The 24,371-nt window shown below is 48.5% G+C and overlaps 1 protein-coding gene across 3 annotated transcripts; it reads left to right on the top strand.

Moving 5' to 3' along the window:
* Nucleotides 1–7,991: 7,991 nt before the first annotated feature.
* LOC120651563 (homeobox-leucine zipper protein ROC3-like) lies at nucleotides 7,992–14,713 on the top strand. Of its 3 annotated transcripts, XM_039929087.1 has the most exons (11): nucleotides 7,992–8,315; nucleotides 8,861–9,097; nucleotides 9,203–9,474; nucleotides 9,555–9,861; nucleotides 9,981–10,544; nucleotides 10,646–10,753; nucleotides 10,864–11,082; nucleotides 11,163–11,337; nucleotides 11,777–12,045; nucleotides 12,165–12,260; nucleotides 13,553–14,702. In XM_039929087.1, the coding sequence occupies exons 2-11, from the start codon at nucleotides 8,930–8,932 to the stop codon at nucleotides 13,994–13,996; spliced, it is 2,622 nt and encodes an 873-aa protein (XP_039785021.1). In that variant the 5' UTR covers nucleotides 7,992–8,315; nucleotides 8,861–8,929; the 3' UTR covers nucleotides 13,997–14,702. The 3 variants fall into 3 exon arrangements, with proteins under 3 accessions (XP_039785021.1, XP_039785022.1, XP_039785020.1); XM_039929088.1 differs by lacking the exon at nucleotides 7,992–8,315 and having other exon boundaries at nucleotides 8,562–9,097; nucleotides 9,206–9,474; nucleotides 13,553–14,713; XM_039929086.1 differs by lacking the exon at nucleotides 7,992–8,315 and having other exon boundaries at nucleotides 8,562–9,097.
* The last annotated feature ends 9,658 nt before the right edge of the window (nucleotides 14,714–24,371 follow it).

The raw sequence follows: 24,371 nt of genomic DNA on the forward strand, positions 1-24,371 counted from the left end.
ACACCCTGATCCTGATCCCAAATCACAAATCAGGAACGCAAATCCCCTGCGGCAATGGCGGGGTGGCGGCGACGGCGAAGGGTGGCGTGGCGAGCCTAGCCGCGCGAGCGAGCAGCGGAGGCTATAGGGCCGACCTGCGCCACCCATGTAGCGGCATCGAAGAGAGGGGCATGGAGGCGGCTCGCTGGCATCCTCGAGCAGCCGGGTGCGGCGCTAGCGGTGTGAGTGCCGACTGTGACCGGCGGCCGCCGGGCGCATCACTCATGCAGTCCCGCCCACATCCGCTCGCGCCCTTGCGCGGCACTCGCAGAGGCCTCGAGCAGCAGCTGCGGGGTTGACTCTCCCTTTCTCATGCCGGGCCCTTGCGCAGCAGCTGCGGTGACTTGGGCGCCCCCAGCGGGGGAGCACTGCTGCCTGACCGGGAGGGTGCGCAGCTCGAGCTCCCTGAGCGGGGGAATTGAGGCGGTGCATGCTCCTGCTTCACGGCTCATTGGCAGGTTTGACATGTTTTGGTGAGCGTCCGTTTTCACAATGCATAGCTCCACCTTTTTTATCGACAAAGCGCATCTCCTATCCTCCATTGCATTTGATCATGCATCCTTTTCAGTAGTTTAGTAACTTATGTTTGCTTTAGTTTTAGTAGTTTATGAGAGCATCCAGTTTCAGCATCCGTTTCAGTAGTTCATTAGGTAGTTCAGCATCCTTTTCAGTAGTTCTGTAAGCAATTTTCAATTCAGTAATTTGTTACTGCAAGCACAAATTTTTTATTGCTTAGTTTAGGCTCAGCACTATGTTATTTTCAGTAGTACTACAGTAGTTGGGTTAGCATCTAGCATCAGTAAATTCCAGTCATTACTGAACATATGATGCTGAGTTAGTATAGTAGTTCAGTAGTCATTACTAAACATTTCACTACGGAACCTCATGAGATTAAATAGAGCTCGATCAGTAAGAAAACTACTGAAACTACTCAACATAGTTTGAATAGTCTAATTACTGAACCTTCTAGAGCCAGATATTGATCTTGACGGCTAAGAACAAAACCAAAAACCATGCTATAAACTACTGAAACTCAATCACATGAGTTAGTATAGTAGTTCTATTAGCTTCTAGTATGAGTTTTTTTTTGTTAGATCAGTAGTAACTTGGCTTTTTCTCTTTGGCTCAGTAATATTCTCAACACCATTTTATCAGCAATTACTAAATGTTGATGTTCTAAATTGAGTAGTTAGGCTAGTAGTATCAGCAATTTGTTAGGTTTAGTAGTTAGACCAGTATTTTTTTTCTGAGCAATGGTGACCTGAACTGAGTACGTAATCTATTAGTTCAGTAACTAGTCATCAGTGAACTACTTGATCAAACAACAAAATACTAGACTACCTAACTATATGAGTTTTTAGGCTAGTAGTTTTGATAGGACTTTAAGTTTAGTTGTCTGGTCTAGTTTTTTTTATTACTGAGTATTGGATGATCTGAACTGAGTAGTTAGTCGAGTACTTCTATTAGCATTTTTTGGTTCAGTAATTTTTTATTTCAAGCACAATTGTTCTTTTTTCATTTTTATTTTAAGCTCAGTACTATATTATTTCAGTAGTAGTATAGTACATGTGTTTGTAAGTAAAGCAGCAACCCAGTATTTTAGTAGTACACATCCAGCAATTTCTATGTATGCCTTGGATTCAGTATTCTAGAGATCTGATATTCAGTACCTATGTATATCTTGAATTCAGTAATTTTTAGGTTTGTAAATAGCCTAGAATTTTTTTTATTATTGATGCTTGATGAGAAAGAACTACACACCAATTCTTCCGGATATGGGTTCATCCTACCACCCTCGCTTGCGGTAGGTATCTAGTAATCCAGTAATAATTACAAGTACAAGTAATCCCTCAATACCCAGTAATTATTAGTAATCCAGTAGTACTAGGTGGCATTTAAGTTATTCTCGTTAAAACAGTAACCCAGTAATTCAATATCCTGCATGTCTCACTCTATGTGTTTCTCAATGATCTTTTTTAGAGTTTTACCGGTGGCAGGTTCATGTGGGCATGGCACTCTTTTTCTGATTCATCGTCTCACACATACGACAGTGATAGTACTAAACTTGACAACGGAGAGGGTTCTAAGAGAAAAGAAAGATGCTTCATGCCTTTTCCGAAGACTTTTTTACTTGGATTCAGTAATCCAAAGAAGTAGCTATTCATTATTATGTACTTTTTTCAGTAGTTTCTCATATTTTTTGTGAATTATTTTTTCCAGTAACACACCATTCGGTAATTTAGAGATCCATTATTCAGTATTTTCTATGCGCATTCAGTTATTTTTCTCATATTTTTGGGTAATTCAAGACTTTCACCAATAATTATTTTTATTACACTCGTTTGGTTCAATAACATAGAGATCCAGTTATTTAGGAGCAGCTCCCCCTCTCTCTTTTTTTTGTGGTTCAGGACTTCCACTAGCACATGTAGATATTGTAATGCTCGTCCAATAATTCCTTTAACAAATTCATACAGCAAATCCAGAGTAAATACTAGATTACTAAACTAATGAGCCATCGAAGAGCCAGATACTGAAATTGATGGTTAAGAAGAAAACTAAAATCCCTTATAAATTACTAAATTCAATCACCTTAAAACACACAGAGATAAGTTGTGAAAGGAGGAGGAGTAGTAGCTTAACTAATGAGAGAAGAAGTCCAAGTGCTTCTTTATTTTTCAAATTCCAAAGGAAGGTTCAGTATTTTTTTTGAATCTGCTCGATGCAGTACATCTCCAAGCATGCCCAATCTTCTCACCACACTACACCTCCACGGCTCCACGCATGGTGTGCTCGCCGCCTGACGCTCCCTGCTTGGGCGGGTCGCGCCCAATCTTTTTGCACAACTAGGTACTACACACATGCTTTTCAGTAGTCCAGCAACTTACGTTTCCTTTTAATTTCAGTAGTTTAGTAGTTTATGAGAACGCCACATCCTTCAGTAATTTTTTCAAATCATAGTGGAAGGTTCAGTAATTTTTTAACCCACAATCTACTCGCCATGGAACAGCTAGCCTGCAGGGTCGCTGCAGGCACGGCGGCATGCACCGTCGTTGCTCCGCTCGAGCGGGTTGCGCCGCCGCCTACACAGCAGCGGGGACGCGCGCAGAACGCGTCACGGCGACCTGCTGGGCCTGCACAACTAAGATCCTCGAATGCGCAAGCGCCTCCCGCGGCCATGGCCAGCAACCGCGGGACCATCTCCCGGTTACCGCCTGCTCCTCCGCCGTTCCGTGCGGCTACCTCCCCACGCTCCCACAGCCAAAGGCCGTGCTGCTGCCGCTCCCCGCCTGCTCGCTAGCCTCTGCGGCCTCTCTGCTCTTGCCGCACATCCGCTGGTCCTTGGCTGCTCCCCGCAGACTGCGAGATCGCGCCGCCGCTCCCAGTGCAGGCTGCCCCACCACAGCTCACCGCCCAAGCCGCCCGCCGCACCTCCCAGCAAGGCCGCGTCGTGCGCTCCCGGCGCCATATACCACGCCACTGCTCCCCGTGCGGGCCCGCGCCGCCGCTCCTTCCTGTGCGGTCGGCGCGCCGCAGCTCCCAATGGCCCCGCGCGCCGCCGATCTGGGGAGGCCTCGCACTCGCCGCTCGCGGCTCGTGCTCGCGAACGAAGAAGCTAGACATGTGGGGGCGAGTCGGAGGGGGTGGGGGTATCGGTCGGTGGGTTTGCTGGTTTGTTGTTGGGTTGGTTGTGTAGAATAGCGCTGTCGTATATATATTATGAACTTCTTGCTGCTTGCATTATTATCTTGCAACAATCTCGCAATTTTCAAGGTTTTCTACTCGCGCTATTCTCAGCATTGTTACCTATCAATTTTCATCGTTTTGTTAGAACTGCGGCGACGTGCGTGTCCAACAAAAAATGGCTGAGTTCGTGGCCACTGGTAAGATGACGCATACACATAAGTGACGAACTGTACGCGTAATGCGTCACCTTTCAAGTAGCATAGTTTAAGCGCATCACAAGACACGGTGACGGGCTAAATAAACGCCGTCATCTTTGTGGCTTCAATCATTGCCCGTCACCATTTGATGTAGTCTAGGTGACGGTCCATAAATGTGGACCGTCACCTTCGCAGCTTCAGTCATGGCCCGTCACCATTGAATAGAATCTAGGTGACGGTCAAAGAATGTGGACCGTCACCTCCAGTATAGGTGACGGCCGTTGTTAAGTTCCGTCACCTATCCTGTCTCAAAGGTGACGGGTCAGGTTTCTGCCGAGGCCTCGCGAGGCCCAAACTGGTCCGAGGGTGACGCGTGGAGATAAAGCATGTCATCTCTATTTGTAGGGTGAGAGGCAACAACGGCAGGTCACTTCTGTGCACGTCATTATAGGTTTTTTTATGTAGTGTACGTGGCTTCGGGCTTTGATCCGGTATTTTTTTTTTCCTTTGAAGAGGAACCACGGCAGGCAAGAAGCCGGCCTGAGTATTGATGCGAGGTTGTGGCATAGTACAAAGTTTTGCAGAAGGAGAGTAGAGGGGAGTTTTTACATCACACCATCTCACGCTATCAATGTAATTTTATTTCCCACCAAACGATGACCACGCCGCGTCGTGACCGCGGCTACAGAGAGACCAGAGCTGCAGATCACGTGAAATGGCCTGAGTGACCCGTATTGATTTGTTTGGTTTGAGGTAACTTTCAACCACAATAGACATAGTTCACCTAGGTAGTTGGGTCGTGTTATTAGTGTGCAACACATGAATGATCCGACAGTCCTCCAGCCTTTAACAAGTTCCAAATAAAAATGATGAGCTATACATGCAGCTCTGGACATGTGTTAGGGTGCATCATCACCAGGGTTAAAAAAACCGTTCGGAACCGGACCGGTTACCGCGGTTACCGGTCTAACCGGCCCGGCCCGGTTCCGGATCCGGGCGGTTAGAAACTGGGCCAAATTCAAATTTTAAATTTGAATTCCAAAAAATGGAAAAATTCCAAAAAATTCTTAAAAATACTTTAAGTTGTGACGAATCTAATGGTGTCAAATTTTTTCAAATATTCGTTCATTTAGTATACTTTGCGAGCATTTGAAGTTAAAAAAAAACGTGCATACAAAAGTATACAAATACAATGTAAAAGTAGTAAAAAAAGGGTTGGAGGGTTCATTTAGGCTAAAACATATTATACAAACATTCATTTAGTATATTTTGCGGGCATTTGTATTTAAATTAAAAAAGAAAAAAATTTGAATTTGGTCAGTTACCATTCAAACCGACCGGTTACCACTCAAACCGACTAGTAACCGGTCAAATCGAACCGGTAAACGGTCTAACCGGCCGGTTAGCCGTTCGAAACCGGTATAACTGCGGGTTTTGAATTCAAATTTGAGTTTAACCGATTTTTACCGGTAACCGGTCAAACCGGACCGGTTAGCCGGAACGGAGCGCCCGCGATTCCTACTCAACGGTCGGTAAAAAAATCCCTGATCATCACATGATGAGCTACCAGCACGCCTTCTCCAGCTATGCCCCCACATTGTTTTCGTCGAGTGTTTCGGGACCTTTTGTTCTGCAGGCCTTCAATAGTTGAATTGAGGGAGAAGAACAGGGGGAAATGTCCAGCAGTGAGCGCTAGCTTGGACAATATAGTATAATTAACCACCTCTCCGATCCATCGATGGAACAAATTAAAGCAAAACCTAAGATCAAAGTTGCGTGCGAAAAAGACCGTCAAAAAAGTTGCTTGGAAAAATACATAATCTCATTATTCCTTTAGACATCGCTACCAAGAAGAGGTAGATGTCGGACTCGGCAACAATGCCTCCTAGAAGCGCAGCTGCAGTATACTACTCGACATGAAGCTGTTGTCTACTAATCTAGAAGAAACCGGATGCGCTGCCATCCAAGACTCGGGAACTTTGAACCCACGCTGTGTTTAGTTTTTTCAAAGTTTTCAAATTTTCCGTCATATCGAAATCACATCGAAATATTAAATATAACAAATGACGCATGCATGAAACACTAAATATGGGTAAACAAAATAACTTATTGCACAGTTTGGATGTACGTTGCGTGATGAATCTTTTGAGCCTAGTTAGCCCATGATAAAATAATATTTACCACATACAAACGAAAAGTGCCATAGTACTTTTCAGCTTTACTTTTCGCAAACTTTTCATATCTAAACACAGCCGCAGTACAGTGCAAAAGAACCCTGCTGCCTAATCAGACAGCGACATCGTTGTCTGATCCAGTGCTATGAGGGCGCGTTTAGTTCCCAAAAATTTTCACCCAAAAATTTTCACCTCCCCTTTAAACACATGTATGAAGCATTAAATGTAATTAAATAACAAAACTAATTACACAGTTTGGATGTACATGACGAGACGAATCTTTTAAGCCTAATTAGTGCATGATTAGCCATAAGTGCTACAGTAACCACATGTGCTAATGACGCGGTCAAAGGCCTCAAAAGATTCGTCTCGTGGTTTCCAAGTGAGTTCTGAAATTAGTTTTTTAATTACTGTCCGAAAAGTCCTCCCGACATCCGGTCAAAGTGCTGATTTGACATCCAAAAATTTTTGGACGGGGAACTAAACGCGCCCTGAATCGGATAAAGCTAAGGGTTCTCACCCATGTTTGGCCCAAAACAACCTCAATGGCGCCATGGCAACATCAACATGCACAAGTGCACAACCATATCGTTTTTTCTGTTCAGAAATAATGAAACGAGAACAACGATACGATGCCGACCGATACGATGATGTCGCCGCGCCGGCGATCCCGGCACTTACTGTAGCTAATGAGTCCTTTGACCGTAAGATTAGGGAATTGTTAGGCGCGGCTACTGTGGTATTATTGTAGCCAATTATGATGAAACTTAACTTATTAGATTCATTTCGAAAAGTTACACTATTTATGAAAAAATTTTGTAAATAAACTTCGTTTAGTACTTCATGCACACATTTGTTTTTTTTTGAAAAAAATTTCGTCATGTAAACCAAACACGACCTAGAAAGATCGGAGAGATTTCATTTGGGCCAAATCATTTGGCGTTTATCCGGCGCGTTGGTTACTAGTCATCAGGCTCGCGGTACGGGCTGATCCTCCCCTGCCGCCATTACTGTGCCGAATCGCGTGGCACACGTACACGCTTGTTGTTCCCGGCCTCCGATACCCCCGTACCCGTCCCCGTCCCTGTGATGGCGCGCGACACGCTTGCATTGCATGGATGCGTGCTCGTACGCCAGGGGGCACGGGCAGGGGCCCTAGCTAGCAGCTCTCTACTCCACCGGCCCCACAGCTAGCGGCCCACCCGGCAGACCGCGCACATGCGATCCGTCCCCAGCCGCCCGTAACGCGGTTTCGCCACGGCGACGGGCCGGATCTCGCGCCGGCCCAGATCGGACGGACACCGCTAGAGAGAGAGGGAGAGGGAGGAAAAGGGGCCCGTCCTACGAGGCCGCGCCGCGCGCGTCCCGGAGGAGAGGAGCCACAGCGACAGGGGTGTTGACTTTTGTTGACGCCTCTCGTCAGGCATGCAGGCAGGGTCTTGGCTAGTCAAGCACGCAACGGGACGGCGAGTCCACAGCCGGTCCGGACCGCCCGTTACTGTGCGCGCCGAGTTTATGGCGCGGCAACGCGCGCATTTATTACCGCCTGTCGCTCGCCTTTCACCCCACACACACCCCTCCCACTGTAATCCGGCTCCCTAATTACCGCATTTATTTGTACCACCCGCCCACACGATACGCTCTGGGCCTCCGCCACAGTGGCGCAGCGGCACGCTACTAGTCGTACTACTACGGGTGAGTGACACGCGGGGCCCGCGCGCGGGCCTGGCTGCCCGGCACCCGGGGCCCGGGGGCGTCCCCCCACGCGCCGCACCGTCGCTGCCACGTGGGCCCCCTAGCGGGGTCAGCGAGGGCGCGTCGCGGTCGCCGCCGGGCGTCCGTCACGCGGAAGGCAGAGGGCGGAATAAAGAGGTCAAAGCGGGGGAGTCGCGTCGCGCCACGCTCATCACACACGCAGACACGACACGAACAAGTAACCGCGCCGCCTCCTCCGCGCCTCCCTCGCTTTCCCTGCCGCAGTCGTCGTCGTCGTCTCCCTCGCTGCGCCCGCCTCGCTGCGCCCGCCTGCTGCTGCAGCTGCGAGGGGAAGACGAGATCGAGCACAGGGCAGGAGAAGGAGAAGGAGAAGGCGTCCGTCCCATCAACCTCGCCGTCGTCTTCAACCTCGCGTCGCGTTCAGGGAAAGCCGAGCTAAACAAAACAAGGCAGGGAGAAGGAGGAGCCAGGGGGTACGCCGAGGCACAGAACAACCGACAGGGTATTTACTGCGCCATTTACTCCGCCCGCCCTTGTCCTGCCCCCTTTCCCTCCCATCCCATCGTCCCCCTCCATTCCCTCCCCTCACTTCTCTTTTTTTAGCACTGGGAGTCATATAAATCTTTTAAATCTTTTAAGTGTACATGTTCACCGGACTTAAACGCAGACAAAACTGTCCGAGAAATCTCGAAACACATTTTTAAGCGTATCGGACTCAACGCAGATAAAGTGTCCGAGAAATCTCGATCACTCACGCCACCGCACACACGCGCACACCCCCGCACGCACGCTACAGTACCCATGGGAATACTGTTTCCGGTGCGACGCCCGCGTCGCTCCCGAGGGCCGGCAAGCTCGCGCACCTGGCGAGTTGCCGACCGAGCTACGGCTCGTCCGCCCTCCCCTCACTTCTCCGGAAGCTTTCTTTCCCTTTCCTGCACCCCCCGCTAAATCGTCTTCCTCTCCCGCCGTCCTCGCCCTGCCATGCTTCGCCTCGGATTTTAACTGCTCGCTCGCTTGCTTCTCTGTGGGACGCAAAATCGCCAGGAAGCAGACGACGACGGCGAGCTCGTTCCTCCCTCCGCCGGTTCGCCTGCCGAGGAGGAAGCAGGGGGGATGTTCGGGGACTGCCAGGTCCTGTCCTCGATGGCCGCCATGGCCGGGGCCTCCTCCTCCGCGGACGCGCTCTTCATCCCCAACCCGGGCGCGCTCGCCGGCTTCATGTCCTCCTCCGCCGCCGCCGCCATGCCGTTCCACCACTTCTCCACCGCCTCCCTAATACCTGTAAGTACTCCGTCTCGTCAGTCCCCTTGCTTGCTCTTCTTGTTGCCTCGAGCCTGAAATGGTACGCGCTTCTTTCTTTCTTTCTTTCCTTCTTTCTTTCTGCAGAAGGAGGAGGGCGGCATCATGGGCGCGCTAGTCCCGGTGGCCAAGGACGAGGACATGGAGCTGGAGATGGACATGGAGCTCAGCGGCGGCTCCGGCGGCGGCCACCTGGACGGCCTCCTCAGCTTCGCGGACGACGACTGGCCCGAGCAGAAGCCCAGCGGCCTCGAGCTCCAGACCGTGGACGCCGCCGGGAATCAGCAGCTGGCCACCAACACCGGCAAGAAGAAGCGCTACCACCGCCACACCGCGCACCAGATCCAGCAGATGGAAGCGTAAGAACGAATGCTAATAATAACCTTCTTCTTCTTCTTCTTCCCCGGCCGACCAAACGAATGAAACGCCATGCCCGCAGGCTGTTCAAGGAGTGCCCGCACCCGGACGACAAGCAGCGGCTGAAGCTGAGCCAGGAGCTGGGGCTCAAGCCCCGACAGGTCAAGTTCTGGTTCCAGAACCGGCGCACGCAGATGAAGGCGCAGCAGGACCGCGCCGACAACGTCCTCCTCCGCGCCGAGAACGAGAGCCTCAAGGCCGACAACTACCGCCTGCAGGCCGCCATCCGCAACGTCGTCTGCCCCACCTGCGGCCACGCCGCCGTCCTCGCCGAGATGTCCTTCGAGGAGCAGCAGCTCCGCGTCGAGAACGCCAGGCTCAAGGACGAGGTTGCTTTGCATTGCTCGCTCCCTCATTGCTGCTGCTTAAACCCTAGGAATCCTGGACGGGCAAAGTACTCTCTTTTTTTTATTTGTAATTTTCACTGTTCATTTGCTTGGGCGTGCAGCTCGACCGCCTGGCGTGCATGGCGACACGGTACGGCGGCGGGCGCCAGCCGGGCATGTCGTCGTCCGCGCTGGGCTGCATATCGGCGCCGGCGCCGCATCTGCTCATGCCGCCGCTCAACCTCGACATGAGCGTCTATTCGCGCCATTTCACGGACCAATCTCCGGTCATGGGGTGCGGCGACCTCATCCAGTCCGTCCTCGCGCCGCCGCCGTCGCAGCAGATCACCGCCGGAGCGGAGCACCACGACGCGTCGCCGTACATGGGCTCCGCCATGGCGCCCGTCCCGGAGCAGGACAGGCAGCAGGTTCTCGACCTCGCCGCCACGGCGGCCGACACCCTCGCCAGGATGTGCCGCGCCGGCGAGCCGCTCTGGGTGCGCCGCCGCGGTGCGAGCTCCGAGGTCATGGTGCCCGATGAGCACGCGCGGATGTTCAGCTGGCCGGTGGACGGCGGGAAGCAGGGCGGAGGCTCCACGCCTGCCGCCGCCAGGACCGAGGGTTCAAGGGACAGCGCCGTTGTTATCATGAACAGCATCACGCTGGTGGATGCCTTCCTCGACGCAGTGAGTTTCCAATCCATTTTAATAAAAAAAACTGTGGTTAATATTTTTGTGCATTTATGTCTTGAATAAACTTTTGTGATAACCAAATTCTGTTTTGCCAGAACAAGTGGATGGAGTTGTTCCCTTCCATCGTGTCCAAGGCGAGAACCATTCAGGTCATAAACCATGGAGCTGCTTCTGGCCATCTGGGCAGTGGATCTCTTGTCTTGGTAACTATCTCGACTATGTTTACCTGATGATCACTTTACAACTTTTTAATGTAAAATGTGAGGGATCAAATTGGGAGGGATTTAATCTTACTGCGTGGAATGAATGACAGATGCAAGCAGAGGTGCAGTTCCCGTCTCCTTTGGTGCCGGCGCGGGAGGTGATGTTCTTCCGCTATTGTGTGCATAACGCCGAAGAGGGGACCTGGTCCGTCGTCGACTTCCCCGCAGAGGGGTTTCAGCTGGAGGCTCTGCAGACCTCATCAGTGGTCAAATGCCGGAGGCGCCCCTCTGGCTGCATCATCCAGGACATGCCCAATGGTTACTCAAGTGTAAGCATGTCACTTGTACATGAGCCATGGCGTGCGTGATGCCTACTCATCACTAAGGGCTGACACATGACTCCATGCAGGTGGTGTGGGTGGAGCACATGGAGATGGTTGGGGAGGAGAAGCCGCTGCACCAGGTGTTCAAAGACTATGTTGCCAGCGGCACTGCCTTCGGTGCCACGCGCTGGATCTCCCTGCTTCAGCGCCAGTGTGAGCGCCTTGCCAGTGAACTCGCTCGCAACATTGCTGACCCTAGAGGTATACTCCACTATCTGTCACTTCAAGTATACTACTAGATTGCTGCTTATATTGCACATTGCACCGCATTATTTGCTCATACTGAATCTTTCCTACTTGAGGCCTGTAGTTCCAAGCTTTACTTGTCCAAAATCCTACATGACATCTGTTATATGATTCTTGTAGTTTCTGTCTGTGATAACTTGCCTAAAGGCCAACATTTTTCCTTAGAGGGATAAGGATAATTCACTTGCCCATTTCAACAAAATGTCAGTCCTTTTTGTCACTGGCATCTGTTCTGAAAGGAAATATGTTGCCGAGTATGCATATGGCCATTTAGAACATTTTTCTACTATGATAGCTACTGCTATTATCTTGTTTCTGATCCACAACATCCATCCATCATGAATAAGTCTAACCATCATGTTCTTTTCATTTTATCCTACCTTGTAATTCCCAGTGATCCACACCCCAGAGGCAAGAACAAATATGATGAAGCTGTCGCAACGGATGATCACTACTTTCTGTGCCAATATCAGTGCTTCTGGTAGCCAATCTTGGACGGCACTCTCAGAGTCTACAGAGGACACGATCAGGGTCACCACTAGGAAGAACACTGATCCAGGGCAGCCCAGCGGTGTCATACTGACTGCTGTCTCCACCAGTTGGCTTCCTTTCAGCCATCAGCAGGTCTTCGAGCTTCTTGCTGATGAACAACAACGCTGTCAGGTAGTGTCTATATTTACGATTTCAAACATGCTGGGTTATTCTTTGCATTCTTGGTTTTAGTTTCTTCTTGTTATTTAACTTAATATAGTTGTGTCTTGATGGATGCTTTACTTTTGCAGCTTGAGATTTTGTCAAATGAAGGCTCACTTCATGAAGTAGCACATATTGCAAATGGATCGCACCCAAGAAATTGTATTTCACTTCTTCGAATTAATGTGAGTATCTCATTTCTTCTGCTGATTGTTGGAGTTTGTTACTCGTATTCCTCGTATGTGAACAGTAAAGAGTTTTACGAATACAGATGTTATGTATCTAATTCCTTCTGCAAGAGCATAATCACATTAGGCTGGATCCTCCTTTATGGTACCTATCAGTTCGTAGTTCTTAATGTTTTAAGAAAACTGTAGCGATAACCTAGCTATTATTCTGGACTAGTAATTTATTCTGAAAGGTGACAAGTGTACATTCTTATATTTTAGGATACCCCTCGTGGGAATATACATTTATGCATTTTTCTTGTCAAAAACATAAAAGTTGTCAATGGGGAAAGCAAAATTTCTAATTGCTAATAAATGGTGCCGCCTGTCCGACTTACTGCAGTAACTCTACTCTGGTGTAGAACTGCCGATCATTTTAATAAATAGTTCTACAAGCACTTTAGGCCCTGTTTAGTTCAAGCGCAAAAAATTTTTGCGTTGGAATCTTACTAATTTAAAGTACTAAATGAAGTCTATTTACAAAACTTTTTGCACAGATGGGTTGTAAATCGCGAGACGAATCTAATGATGCTAATTAATCCATGATTAATCAATAATTAGCGGATGGTTACTGTAGCATCACTGTTGCAAATCATGGATTAAGTAGGCTCATTAGATTCGTCTCGCGATTTACAGCCCATCTATTCAAAAAGTTTTGTAAATAGACTTCATTTAGTACTCCATGCATGTGTCAAAACGTTCGATGTGACAGTTTTTTTGCGTTTACGGGGTTTATGGGGTGGGAACTAAACAGGGCCTTACTATTTGCTACCAATGCCAAGGACAAGAAATTAACAGCGGCTACCCGAGCTGTACAGTACTCAAGATGCCATAATAAATGAGATTCGATCAATCTACTGAGTCTTAGCACATGCATCACAGCAATTTTACTAACAAAGATTCAGTTCCATTTGCTCTTAAAACTTAAAATTTCACCCCGGAAAGAAAAGGTAATAGTGTCTCATATTTTTGCATGGTGCAAAGCTTGTATATGTCTAAAAGGTCCTCTCTTTACAGTATCAACACATGCAAATCGTATGCTTATTTCACACTTAGTACATACTGAAGTACCGACTTGAGTTTCATGATAGTCATGTATATAACATAAATGTTTGTTGAGATGGCTCAATCTTTCTTGTGTTGTTCATTTATTTATACATAATAGCTGAAATACTGTTTACGCATTTAAGTAGGTCTTGCCATGAGTTTTGAAGAACTGATTGCATTTTTGCGACTATTGAAAACCGCAGGCTGCAAGCAACTCGTCACAGAATGTGGAACTCCTGCTGCAGGAGAGCAGCACCCACCCTAATGGCGGGAGTCTTGTGGTGTTTGGAACTGTGGATGTTTATGCCATCCAAGTGACAATGAGCGGCGGGGACCCTTCCTATATCCCTCTCCTCCCCCTGGGTTTTGCCATCTTCCCGGCAGCCAACCCTTCGCCTGCAGCAACCAGCGAAAGCTCTGGCAATGGCGAAAGCAGCCCAGGTAACCCAGATGTGCCTGCCACCGGCTGCCTCCTCACCGTCGGCATGCAGGTGCTAGCCAGTGCGGTGCCCTCAGCCAAGCTGAACCTCTCCAGTGTCACTGCTATCAACAGCCATGTCTGCAATGCCATCCATCAGATTACAACCGCGCTGAAGGGCGCTGGAGCGAGCAGGGCTGAGCCGGCATCTGTGGGCGGCTCCAACTAGTTGCAAGAATGCATGGGTGGGGAACGGAGGAGAGCAGATCGACACAGACCAAAATGCCTGCCAAGTCCGGTTGTTTTTTTTTCTAACACCCAGGTTTTCTATTAGTGCCGGTGCAAGGGAGGATTTGACAAGAACCCGAAACTAACACATGAAAAATTCAAAACTCCTCTCTTTTCCCGCCATGTGCCTCTCAAAATGACAAAAATACCCCCGACCAAACAGTGTGGGGGCATTTTGATCATTTTGGGAAGCTAGTGCTATCTAAAAACTACTAGAAAGGGTCTTGTCAAGCTCTCACTTGCACTGGCTGAGCCAATCCCAGAGATAGAAACCCGGCATTTTGGTCATGCAGTTGCTGCTGCTCTCAGTCTGTTCCCTTGCTCAGAAACCAGAACTGTGAAGGTTAGCTTCGACCGGTATTCGTCTTTGATTTTTGTAATAATAAGATGGGAAATTACCTAATAGTTTGCGCGTGATGGTTGGCTGTATGTGTCGTAGAGCCGTAGAACTCTGTTAGAGATTCAAGATTATTGTGTAGGAAAGAAAAGAAAAGTGAGAGGAGTCGAGCGAACCAAACCGATTGTGACCCTTGGATTGGGTCCCAGGCCATCAGGGTCTTGGTTCGGGAATTGACTTGTTCCCTCTCGGCACTGCCCTTTGTCGATCTGTAACCTGCTTTGTTCGAGTTACTCCAATCGTTTGATTACATTGGTACTAGATTGTTGTGTGTTGCCCGCCCCAGTTCTTGCTCTTGTTGTGTGGTGGTGGTTGGATGGGAGTGAATGTATGTGGTGCCCTTTTGTTTCTTGTGTCGACCTAAGGCCTCCTCCAACCATCGGCTCCAGGCTCGCTCATGGAATTTTTTATTCGATGAACAGTGCAAAATTCATCTTGCTGTGTTTAGATCCGTAAAATAGTGGTAAAAAGGGTCACATCGGACACTGTAGTATACTGTAGCATTTTTCGTATGTTTGTGCTAATTGTTATTTTATCATGATCTAACTAGGTTCAAAAAATTCGTCTCGTCGTGTATATCAAAACGATGCAATTATTTTTTTTATTTACCTATATTTAATGCTTCATGTATGAGGCAAAAGATTTGATGTGATAGGTGAACAGTGAAGTTTGGAGAGAAATTTTAAAACTAAGGCCGTGTTTAGATGTTTTGCAAAAAAAAATTTGCGATGGAATCTTGCTAATTTGAAGTACTAAATGAAGTCTATTTACAAAATTTTTTTGCACAGATGGGTTGTAAATCACGAGACGAATCTAATGATGCTAATTAATCTATGATTAATTTATAATTAGCGGATAGTACTCTAGCAGCACTATTGCAAATCATGAATTAAGTAGGTTCGTTAAATTCGTCTCGCGATTTACAGTCCATCCATGTAAAAAGTTTTATAAATAGACTTCATTTAATATTCCATGTTGTTGTGGGGTTTTTAGGGTACCCACAGCCGGGTGGCGGAACGCACCCACCTAATTCCAGAGGGGGTGTACTAGGGATTGCGCTAAGCGATTAGGCCTATCTAGTTTGGGGGCAAGAACGCAAGAACACACGAGGATTTTAGAGTGGTTCGGGCCGACGGAGCGTAATACCCTACGTCCACTTGAGAGTATTATTGCTCTTGTGTCGGTGGATGAGTCTATCCTCTGCCTTCCAGTTCTCTTCTGGACCTGAGCCCTTCTCTAACGGACGTCTCCTTTTTATAGAGCAAGGAGGGCGCGTACGCAGGTGTTGGACCCCGACAGGTGGGTCCAACAAGAATGTATAATATACTAAATAGACACTAATGGAGCTACAGTGATGAAGAATTTCTTGCCGGATACACTTCATCGTCCTGTAGACTCTCTGACCGAGGGGGTCTTCTCCTGTCCCATCGGCGAGGCGCCCGTTGAGGTAGTATAGGTTGCTGGGTAGACTGTTGGGTCTACCGCATAGGCGTTATGATACTCCGTCGTCGAGTTGTCGTGTCTAACTGGCGTGGGCGGTGCCAGAGGCTGCACCGCGCGCCTTGGTAACGCGCAGTCAATAGTACAGCCTGGCAAAAGCCGCCTCGGGCTCTGCTGTGGCAGAGCGCACTTTCGTCTACCGTATTGAATACGGTAGGTGGGCGTGTCTTCCCGGGGAAGCGCCGCGCCCCTACGCGTGCCCGCACCTGCGGACGCGTGGCGGCTTCGGACCCCCCAGGCAGCTTCGGATAGTATTTGGGGGTCCGGGACCTGGCGGGAGGTCCGGGCCCCCTAGCCGAGTGCTCCCTTCTCCGGGACACGTGGCATCACCGGACCCTCCTCAAACGGGGAGCGGGTCCGGGTCCGTTTGCCGGGAGAGTTGGGCTCCGGACTACAGGGGTCCGGCCGCCCAGTAGTTGAGGCGTAGTTAAGGATAACTACGAGACTCTTGCCTATGCACAGCAAGAGGGGGTACCCCAATCCTGGGTACCGACAGTGGCCCCCGGGCCCACCACGGGAGAGGCACGAACCCGCGGGTGGGGCCACCATCGTGATGTGTTTCCACGCAACTTGGCTGTGTCGGTGTGCTCATGTCGAGTGCGAGTGCTGCGGACCCCTTGGAGGCCGGAACACCTGTTGCCAGGTTCTGGTACTAGTGTGTTCTCCGTAGGGCGGTGAAGGTACAGGCTTAGGGTATGGAACCAAGCTAAGCGGCTGCACGGACCTCGAACCGCTCAGAGAGCGAGCACCACTTCCCCGGACCCGGCTTTAGGCGACCGTGGCGAGCGGTCTCCGCCGGAGCGGGCCACCGGAGTGGACTTAGAGCGACCGTGGCGAGCGGTCTCCGCCGGAGCGGGCCACCGGAGTGGACTTGGAGCGACCGTGGCGAGCGGTCTCCGCCGGAGCGGGCCACCAGAGTGGACTTGGAGCGACCGTGGCAAGCGGTCTCCGCCGGAGCGAGCCACCGGAGTGGACTTGGGTTGTTGCTGCCGATCCCATGAATTACGCCACCGGACCTTGCAGTGAGGTGTAGGGAGCCAGGCCTTATACTAGAAAGGAGCTCGGGACCTCTAGGGACAGCAATCTCGGATAATTGGGGGCTCGTAACAAGGTAGTAAAGTACGTAGGCTTAGGGTACATTACCAGGCTAAGCTACGCGGAGCTTCTCTACCCCAAGATACGGGCACCACTTCTCCGGAGCAGGTCCCTAGAGATCTGAACTGCCTTCTATCTAGAAGGGGTGTCCCCACCTGACCACAAGCCAGTAACTCAATTTTGGATTGTTAGCAACAAAAGAAAAGTCTCCGTACGGAAGAAAGAAAATATGAAAGCTGAATGGACAAGTGCTATCAGGTTAATGTAAAGATAGGACTGAGGAAGCAAATCTCCTTTATTGCTTGACTCGTGGTGTACATCTGTTGTCAGTCGAAACCCACCGGCGAGCAGCGACGGGCAACACGAAGAGCCGGGAGGTTGCTGGGGCGCTGGCAGGCACTGCTCCCTCGTCGACGGCCCGCAATTCCGTCCCGCGCCCGGAGGTTTTGTGGAAAACCGGGCGTGCCACCTGACCTATACCCGATCAGGAGGGTGCAGACGTGCTCCGAACAGTTTCCTGCATACAAAGACACGTGTAAACGTAAGTCCGAGCCGTGGTCGGCTCCCCGGGACGACTCTTGCATCGGCTTTGAAGAGCCGATCGAGTCCCGGTGTCAGATGGGATCTGATTGTATCCAGATATGATAAATAAAGCAAATAACTATAAAACTGCTTCAATTAAATCTAATTGATCTAATCCACGATAGTAACAGCTTCACTGCTAGATCGGAACATCCTACACGTGACTAGGCCTAGCGAGCATAACAGACAACTAAACCACAACCCAAAACAGAGGCCTAAGAACTAGCAAGAGCCGATTCCCGGAACAATCCCTATCAAGGCTAAGATAAAGCGTCTATTACACCACCGGATCGTCCAATCCGTTTGCAAGGCCTAACCTAGCAGATATTACGCAAACTCTTAAGATAAGAGCAAACCAAAACAGATCAGATCTACTAGACATGAAAGAAGCAGGGTGTTGCCTCTGTGCAACTAATTCTATACGACAAGAACTAGCACGAGATTGAAACGTGACTGCACAAAGACAACGTGATATTCGTAGATGATAAGCAACGAAAGCATGATGAATCTACTAAAAGACATGCTATGAACATCAAGATAACTAGTACTACTCGCCATCAAAAACGCTTCAGTACGAGTAATATCAAGGTAAAAGCAAGAACAATACTGCCCTGATTGCAAGAAGCGATCAGGGCAGCATGGCGCTTACTTGGATGAAAACCCTAGGATTAGGGGTGGCGATGCGCCGAGAGTTGTTGTTTGCGAGTCGTGATGACGCTCTTTCATGAATAACAAATGATACATATTTATAGTCCGGAGACTTGGGAAACAATCTAAACTAATCTTGTCCCGATTGGACTCTATCTCTAATCTTAAACTAAATCTAAGAATACACGGCCAATGTGGCCCACATGCTCACGCAGGAGCCGATTTATAAGCCTTCCTCAATCTTCTGCTTTAAGCCTATCCTGGTTAATTTATGGCGATAACACATGCCCCCCTGGTTTTGGCAATGATAGTTCCAAAACCAATCCGTCGTTTCATCTTCCCGTTAATGCTCATTAAACACACTGCAACCACCAAAGAAGACGCAACGTCTCTACAACTGGCTCCTCGTAGAATGTGAAACTGCCGATCCGTCTTCCATCTTTTCACTATTTAATCTCACCTGAATCGGCCCTTCTCCACAGCAAACTCCTTCTTCCTCTCACAGCCAGTAGCGCAGAAACCCCAACTCTCCACCAGCCATGGCCATCTCTTCTTCCTCCGGCTCCAACTCTTTTGGAGATTCCTCTTCTTCCTCCTCCTCTCCTCCTTCTTCTTCCTCCCTCTCGGCCTCCTCCATCAACTCCATCCCAGAGAGCCGAGAGCCGACCCCCGAGTGGGACCCAATAGCAGCCTATGAGGCGCTGGCTCCTCTGCACTGGGATGCAGAGGAGTTCGATTTCGGGGTCACCTCCGAGGAGGACGAGCCCACGACTGAAGGAGAGGAAGACCTCCAGTCCCTCTTCCAAGAGGAACTGGAGAGCAGTGAAGACGATGCCTTCTCCTGGGAAGGAGCCGACTCCTCCAAAGAGATCGGCTCTTCTTCCAGCGATGATACGACGGCAGGGGGAAACCCCCATCAATTCCTCAAGGCCCCCATAGAGGGAAGTGAAGAGGAAAGCAGCAGCAACGGCGGGCGAAGCAGCAGCAGCGGCGACGATGGCGATGATGACGACGACGATGGTGGAGACGCACCGCCGCGAAGCCCAAAGGGCCGCAGGTGTTCAAACACCTACGACTGGTAGATGTAGGTAGCATCGTAAGAATAGGACCTCAAAGCCGAAGGATTGATTCCTTTGTAAAATCGGCTTTCCTTGTAATAAACTTTCCTTTAATGAAATCAAGTTTCCTCAATTTCATGTGTTCGATTACCTTCCAAAAAGACGATGGCAACGCATCAGGCTTCTATAAATATCCAAGAGCCGACAGAATTCAAACTAGAAGCAACCCGCAGAAGAATAGGGTAATACTTTCAGCCTGAACCAAACCCTCGAATCCGAGCAAAATTCGAAAACCAAGCTCTACAAAGTCAAGCAAGAACTCCCCAAGCAGCCGGAATTCGAATCAGAACTCACAGCAATCCATCCCTAAGTCAACAGATCTGAACCATGGCGGATTCTGCAGTTCAGACAACAAGTTCTGATGATGCGGCAACTCACGGCCTGAAGGTAATATTCAGCCAAATCCTTTAGTTTTCTTCAGCTTATTAAGCTTCTGAAACTGAAACTCCGAAACATGACACCGTACGCATATTTCTAAATTTCTGAACTTCAGGTGTCAGACATTCTTTTGCCGCATCCCTCTAATCCAAAATCTTTTTGTCTTGGCCCACAAACCCATGAAACCCCCACAGATTTGATCTCTTGTGAAGCAAATAGGATCCCTTTTGTGAGCCAAAACATTGATTTGAACCTCTGGGCCGACTGCTTAAGAGCCTGGCCTAATCCTCCTGAGAGCTGGATTACATGGTACAACAGAGTAGCAAAAGCTCACATGCCCTTGTGGCAAGATTTAAACATAGCCGACGCACTTAGTTTATCACTATCACCTCTTAACAAAGATGAAAATCTTTTGAAAACCATCAGTTATTTCTGGTCTGATGCTCTGAATTGTTTCCTCTTTGGTCATGGACCCATGACCCCTACTCTGCTGGATGTTACCCTGATCACTGGACTAGACATTAGCTCTCCCAATCCTGCTGCTCACAAAATGGCAGAAGTCCCCTTTAAACTTTCTTTCAAAGTCAACTGCACAAACTGGGGTACTTACATGAGTCAGCACATGAAAACAAAAGGTCCAGTGACTGAGAAAGAACACACGGCCTTCTTAAATCTTTGGTTATAGCACTTCATCTTCTGTGGTCCTTCTTTAGCTCCCACTAAGAACTGTCTTCACTTGGCCTATCACCTAGCCCATGGTAATCACACCGGCCTAGGCAAACTCTTCCTTGGAGAAACCTACAGATATCTCCATTTGATGACATCTAATTTACTTAACCAAAAGAAACTGAGAACTGGAGGCCCTTGGTGGTTCATTCAGTTGTGGGCACAACTGTACTTCCAGCACCATATTCCCAACTTCCAAGGTCTGACCAAGAACTCTTTCTCCGATGAGAGTGGCAAACCAATTAGATGTACAAGCTATGGCCAAGCTTTATTTAGTCTCCCTGGCAGTAAACTGAATTCAACAGATGCAACAAACTGGTTTCGAGTCTTCTACAAAGGACTAGACAATCCTCTCTACTTCCCGTTTACTGAATCTGAATCCTTTGAGAACCCAACTGCCTTCAGATTAGATAACTTTGCCGATGACGACAGCACTCGGCATCTATATTCTCTGATGATTCGACCTGGCTTCCTCCCCGTTGGCATCAGCACTTCTAACATAATTATCAAGCCAGGTTATGAATCTTACCAACCAGTTATAGCAGCTCGGCAATTTGGCCTAGGACAGGTCCCTCCCCACTTCCATATTCACCACTTGGTGGAGAACAGAGCCGATCTGGCTGACGGTCTTACCAGTTCAAGATGCTACAGCATGCTTGATGACCTCCACATTCCAATACCAGCCGATTTGTCTTTCACTTCTTCATCAATCGGCTTCAGCACTTGGTGGGGAATGTGGACAACACATGTATTCAGGAAAGCTCTAGGTCCTCAACTGCAGCAAATCGATCCTGAATACGTAATCCCCAAAGAAGAGGTACTGATTTTATGCATTCATCTTTCTAAATCCTCTTTTCCTTTCTCTTGGCTTAACCTGCTGATCCTGTCAGCAGCAACAAGATGGTCCAGAACCCATGACCAGTACTGGGGAGTCATTTCACTTTCTTCCAACTGCTCCTGATGTACTCTTCTGCAAAGGATCACCACCAATGAAGAAAGTGATAATGACTATTCAGCCAGACTTACTTCAGTCGGCTTTCAAACGAAAACAAGCCTCTGCAGTGGTCGCCCCCCGAGTCTTGACCAAGAAAAGAAAGATGATCACAAGGCGAGTGATCAAGAAACCAGTACCAACTTCTCCGAGTCCATCAGAGTCTAATACCAACCAGGTAACTCATCATTCCCAACCTTCTTCTTTATTTCATACATATATGCTCTGGTTAACTGTAATTCTATTTCCAGGATGTAGCCGAAAACATCTCCAATGCAGAAAGCCCGGAACAACACGAGATGGCTGCAATTCCTGATGCACTGATGAATACAAGCGAGGAACAAGCCGATGCAGCAGATGCTCTTGACGTCAACACCAGCTTTGACAGGACGATTGCTCCTGAACCGTCCAACACTTCTTCTTCAGAACAGGTAACATTACAAAACCAATCCTGAACTAGCCGATAGCTTTATAAATGCATCTTGTCCTAACTCCAGATATGCCCATAGAGCTTTGACGTTTTAGGTTTGCTTTCCTTTGACCCTGCATCAATGGGTCTGACTGTCCCTGGAGTAGAGACATCCTCTTTGCTGCAATCGGCTAACATGGCACATCAACTTCAACTCATCAAAGATCTTCTATCTGCTCCGATCACTGCTCTAGTTAATGATTCCAGCAAGATAAAGAACGTCTTCGAGCAAATAGAATCCCAACTCCCGGAGCCATTGCAAATCAAGCTCTGGTCAGCCAGCAAGCTTCCATTCTTTCGGATAGAAGTGAATAAAGCACAACAGAGGATGGAAGCACGTCGCTCTCAGGCTTCTCTGAAAGCTGATATTACCCAAAAGTGCAAGGCCCTTAACCAAAAGAAGGCAATTCTAGATACCAAAGCTGACATGTCTGCCAACATGAATCGACTCGACCTCCTGAAGAAAGAACTGGCGGAACTCGAAGAAAATGTCCGCACCACCAAAGAACTCATCCAGGCCGAGGAAGCTTCCATTGCAAACTCTAAACAAGCAACCCAGGAAATAACCGAGCAGATACAAGCAGAGTTTGCAGAGATAAGCACCTTCAGTCGGCAGATAGTAATAGGCGATGACAAGGATGACAAAGCCATCATAGCACGAGCAGACACCGTCCGTATAGAAGCCATCCATGTCATAGAAGAATTCCTGAACCAGTAGATAGGCTCAAGATACAATTAGTACTACCTGTTAACCTGAAAGTTGTACTTGTTTAAAAACATCTCAAGTCGATGGTTATACATCGGCTATCTTTCTTTACCGGCCAACTCAACGTGTTGGCCTATCATCATCATTTTTTTTATCGGCCAACTCAACGTGTTGGCCTATCATCATTATTTTTTTATCTTTTTTTTTTGCGGCCAACTCAACGTGTTGGCCCATTACACTGCAGCCTGATGAATCTCATCGGCTTTTCTTTACTCGTCTTTCCACATGCACGGGAAATACTTCTTCAGATGCTGTCCATTGACAGCAACAGGAAACTTGACGCCGTCCAATTCCTCGAGCATGTAAGCATTCCCAGGCAAAACCTGATCAACCTTGTACGGACCATGCCAAGTTGGAGACCATTTACCAAACTTTTTATCTTTAGTTCCCAACGGCAATACTGCCTCCCAAACCAAATCTCCCACCTGGAAATCCTTAGGCTTAACCTTTTTGTTGTATGCACGGGCAACTTTGGCTTTGTTCTCTTTGATTTTTTCCAGCGACCAAAGCCTTAGCTCTGTCAGGTCCTCCACATTATCATTCATCAAGGCTGCATACTGTTCAGCAGATAGATCATTCTGAAACTCAACGCGCCTTGATCCAGCCGTGATTTCCCATGGAAGCACAGCGTCCTGGCCGTAGACTAAATGGTACGGCGACGTCTTGGTGGACCCATGACATGAAATACGATATGCCCACAAAGCTTCTGACAACACCTCATGCCAGCGCCTAGGATATTCATCAATCTTTCTTTTTATGAGTTTGATGAGGCTCTGGTTGGATGCTTCAGCCTATCCATTAGCTTGGGCATAATATGGAGATGATCTGATCAGCTTAATCCCCATGTCATCGGCAAACTTTCTAAACTCCTCCGATATAAAGACCGATCTTCCATCGGTCGTAATGGTCTGAGGGATCCCAAATCTGTGAATGATGTGTTCTTTGACAAAGCTGATCACATCTCTTGACGCCACTGACCTCATGGGTACTGCCTCTACCCACTTTATGAAATAATCTGTGGCAGCTAAGACCCATTGGTGACCCTTGCTAGACGACGGGTTGATCTGTCCAATCATGTCCATGCCCCAACCTCTGAATGGCCAGGGTTTGATGATAGGATTCATCACTGATGCTGGCACTATCTGAATTTTACTAAACCTCTGACATGCTTGACATCCCTTGTAATATTTGAAACAATCTTCAAGCATAGTGGGCCAGTAATAACCCGATCGCCTAATCAGCCACTTCATCTTATGAGCCGATTGGTGAGTACCGCAGGCTCCTTCATGAACCTCATGCAAGAGCCGATTTGACTCTGAAGGTCCCAGACATTTGAGCAGTAGTCCTTCCAAGGTCCTGTAAAACATGTCATCCCCAATCAGAACATACTTCATGGCCTCGAGTCTTATCCTTCTGGGTGCCCCCCGAGCCGAATCCTTCAAATAATTGAAGATATCGGCTCTCCTGTCTCCAGGTTCAAGACACTGAACCTCCACGTCGACTCCATCGGCTGTCTCCTTGTAGCCAGAAGCCATCTGTGCCAAATCATTGGCTTCATTATTCAGAGTCCTGCGTATCCAATGGAAATTGATGTACCTGAATCGTGACATCAACTCACGGCACTGCATCCATACCGGGAAAAGAGC

The sequence above is a fragment of the Panicum virgatum genome, chromosome 9K (genome assembly GCF_016808335.1).
Source record: "Panicum virgatum strain AP13 chromosome 9K, P.virgatum_v5, whole genome shotgun sequence".
Taxonomy (NCBI): Eukaryota; Viridiplantae; Streptophyta; class Magnoliopsida; order Poales; family Poaceae; genus Panicum; species Panicum virgatum.